Below are 2716 nucleotides of genomic sequence, written 5' to 3'. Positions count from 1 at the left end.
AGCTTTAAAACGGGTGTCTAACCTTGGCAACTTTAAGATTTGTATACTTCAACTCCTAAAATTCCCCAGGCAGCCATGTCCACAAGTCTTAAAGCTGCCAAGGTTGGATATGCCTGCTTTAAAAAACTTGACTAGGGCTCTGAATTAAGGTGTAGGAGGAGAAAGGTGTATTAAGTATGTTTACTGCCCTGAGTTATTTATAAAAATCATAAAGGCAGGATAAAAAAAAACTGTTCTGCCTTAAAAGTAAATTGTTAGCAGTGGCAGGAAGAGAGAATCTAGTCTTTCATCCAAGTAAAGGCAGCATTTACTAAAGACAGTATTTTATCAAACATATATTTTATCTCTGCCTGCCATAAAGAAATAGTGTGAGTGTGCAGATTGTGGGATCATGAGTTCATTTGTACAAATGTGTTTAATTATGTGTTTAATTAGTAAGCAATAGTTGTGGTTGGGGTGAAAGGTCTAGATTATAATATGTGTTATTGTTATTTTTACTTTTTTTAAAGGCTGGACACAACTTTGCCAATGCTGATATGAGTTACATGAAGACTTTGTGTGGCACTTTCTTGCATGGCCCCAAATTGCCAGAAAGGTGGGATATATATGTGCTCTATTTCTAATCCTGCTGCATGTGTGTTCTTGAACTTTTGGACTCTTCAGATAATGGCTATCTTGCTTTCTACTCTCAGGAATGGCTTCCTGGTTACAGCTGTATTAAAGTTGCTATTGGATATAAAAGAAAAGTCTTATTTTAACAATATAACAACTGTTTTTTATGGAGAAAGTGTTAGTTTAATAGCCTGACGGGACTGGGAAACACCACTGCTGAAATTCTGAACTGTTGTTATTACTTTTATATTTAAAGATTAAGGTAAATGGTGTAGTTGTTGGTGTAGTTGTTAAAGCATCTCACTAGAAACTAGGAGACTTTGAGTTCTACTCCCACCTTAGGCACAAAGCCAGTGGATGACCTTGTGCCAGTCACTCTCAGCCTTAGAAAGGAGGCAACGACAAATCACTTCTGAGAAATATTGCCAAGAAAAGTGCAGGGACTTATCCAGACTGTCTTTAAAAATTTGATCCAGCAGTGTGAGTTGATATTAGACAGCTTTCCTATGTTTTTATTTTTAAAAAATAAAAGAGCAAGAAAACAGGATGCCTCACATTAAAAAAAATGTAGTTGGCATTTATATACTGCCATCCTTTTCAAAATTTGGGTGGCTGTCTTGAAATCTACAACAATGATTTGTTGATAGTCTTGCTTTTTAGTGGAATGAATTAATCTGGACAGATGTAGATCCAGATCAAAATATTACTAATACATTCATGAGGAGTAAACTTTGAAGTTATTAAATAGATCCCTTTTATATACAGTGTCAACTCTGAATCATATGTATGCTAGTATTTTGTCAACATGCTGGAAGCAAAATTGAAGGTCTGACATAAAGAGATTATTAAATCCAAGGATTTTGGTTGGAAAAAGACCTTAGTTAATTAGAGCATGATTCTGTCTCTTTTTCACCCAACTTCTTCCATATTGTTTGAAAGGTTTGAATTTGCTGGTGATTTGGTCTTGCCAAAAAGCTTCGATTCAAGGCAACAATGGCCAAACTGCCCGACCATTAGTGAAATCAGAGACCAAGGCTCTTGTGGTTCCTGCTGGGTAAGTTCCTTTCCTAAGTCTAGAAATTGATCCAAGAAGAAATTGCCACAGGCCAGAATTCAGCAGATCTAGTAGTTCATATCCAGTTCTCCAGCTTTAATAGAAGCATCTGATGCTTGAAAAAATGCATATTAGCTAAATTCATGCATGGCACTAATTTATGCATGGTGTGAACTCAGTTGTAGCGGCATACTCTTAAATTACAGTTAAGAGAAACATCTCCTAACACAGTCAGTGTATATGTGAATTCTTACACAACCCTATGACTCAATTTGTATTGGAACCACCTATCCATTAAGAAACATCAGTGTACATGTGCCCAAAGAAAGTCCAGAAGAGCTTTCAGTGAGAAAAAGAGACTAATATATATTTTTTGCTTGGTGGTAGTCGGACAGGGCATTAGGATAGTCTACAGGTCTCAAGAGTGCCACTGACCAAACTTTTGGATTGTTTTTGTAGGCATTTGGTGCAGTTGAAGCCATGTCGGATCGTGTTTGTGTCCATACTAATGGCAAAGTGAATGTGGAAATTTCTGCTGAAGATCTGCTCTCTTGCTGTGGATCTGAATGTGGGATGGGGTAAGTCACTTCCTACCTTGTCACTTGTTTTTTCTGTTCATATGTTCAGGAATGACACTGGAAAGTTCAGGGAGAACACCCACATATGTTGAGTTCAGAAGGCTTTGTTCTGGAAGATTGAGTTCTAGCAAGCCCTCAGACTGCTCCAGAATGGCTGGAACTGTGTGGTCTAAGATTAAAAGGGGAGGTAGTGACAGATTTTATTTTCCTGGGCTCCAACATCACCTCAGATGGGGACTGCAGCCAAGAAATTAAAAGACGCTTGCTCCTGGCGAGGAAAGCTATGGCAAATCTAGACAGCATACTAAAAAGCAGAGACATCACCCTGCCAACAAAAGTGTGTATAGTCAAGGCCATGGTTTTCCCAGTTGCAATGTATGGATGTGAAAGTTGGACCATAAGAAAGGCTGAGCAACAAAGAATTGAGGCCTTTGAACTATGGTGCTGGAGAAGACTCCTGCGAGTCCCTTGG

The 2716-nt window shown here is 38.3% G+C and overlaps 1 protein-coding gene across 1 annotated transcript in view; it reads left to right on the top strand.

Annotated features, from left to right (window-relative positions):
* Positions 1-509: 509 nt before the first annotated feature.
* The window catches only part of LOC107301213 (cathepsin B-like), a gene marked incomplete at both ends in the record, with an annotated part of 5906 nt that continues 3699 nt past the window's right edge, over positions 510-2716 (top strand). The window contains 3 exons of the mRNA XM_015830467.1: positions 510-595; positions 1552-1666; positions 2126-2244. Coding sequence (XP_015685953.1) covers positions 510-595; positions 1552-1666; positions 2126-2244 — 320 coding nt within the window. The remainder of the gene's footprint in view (positions 596-1551; positions 1667-2125; positions 2245-2716) is intronic.

Source organism: Protobothrops mucrosquamatus, unplaced genomic scaffold, assembly GCF_001527695.2.
Source record: "Protobothrops mucrosquamatus isolate PMUCROS unplaced genomic scaffold, P.Mucros_1.0 scaffold10725, whole genome shotgun sequence".
Classification (NCBI taxonomy): domain Eukaryota; kingdom Metazoa; phylum Chordata; class Lepidosauria; order Squamata; family Viperidae; genus Protobothrops; species Protobothrops mucrosquamatus.
The sequence above is the reverse complement of the archived record's forward strand: the minus strand, read 5'-3'. Positions and strand labels throughout refer to the sequence as shown.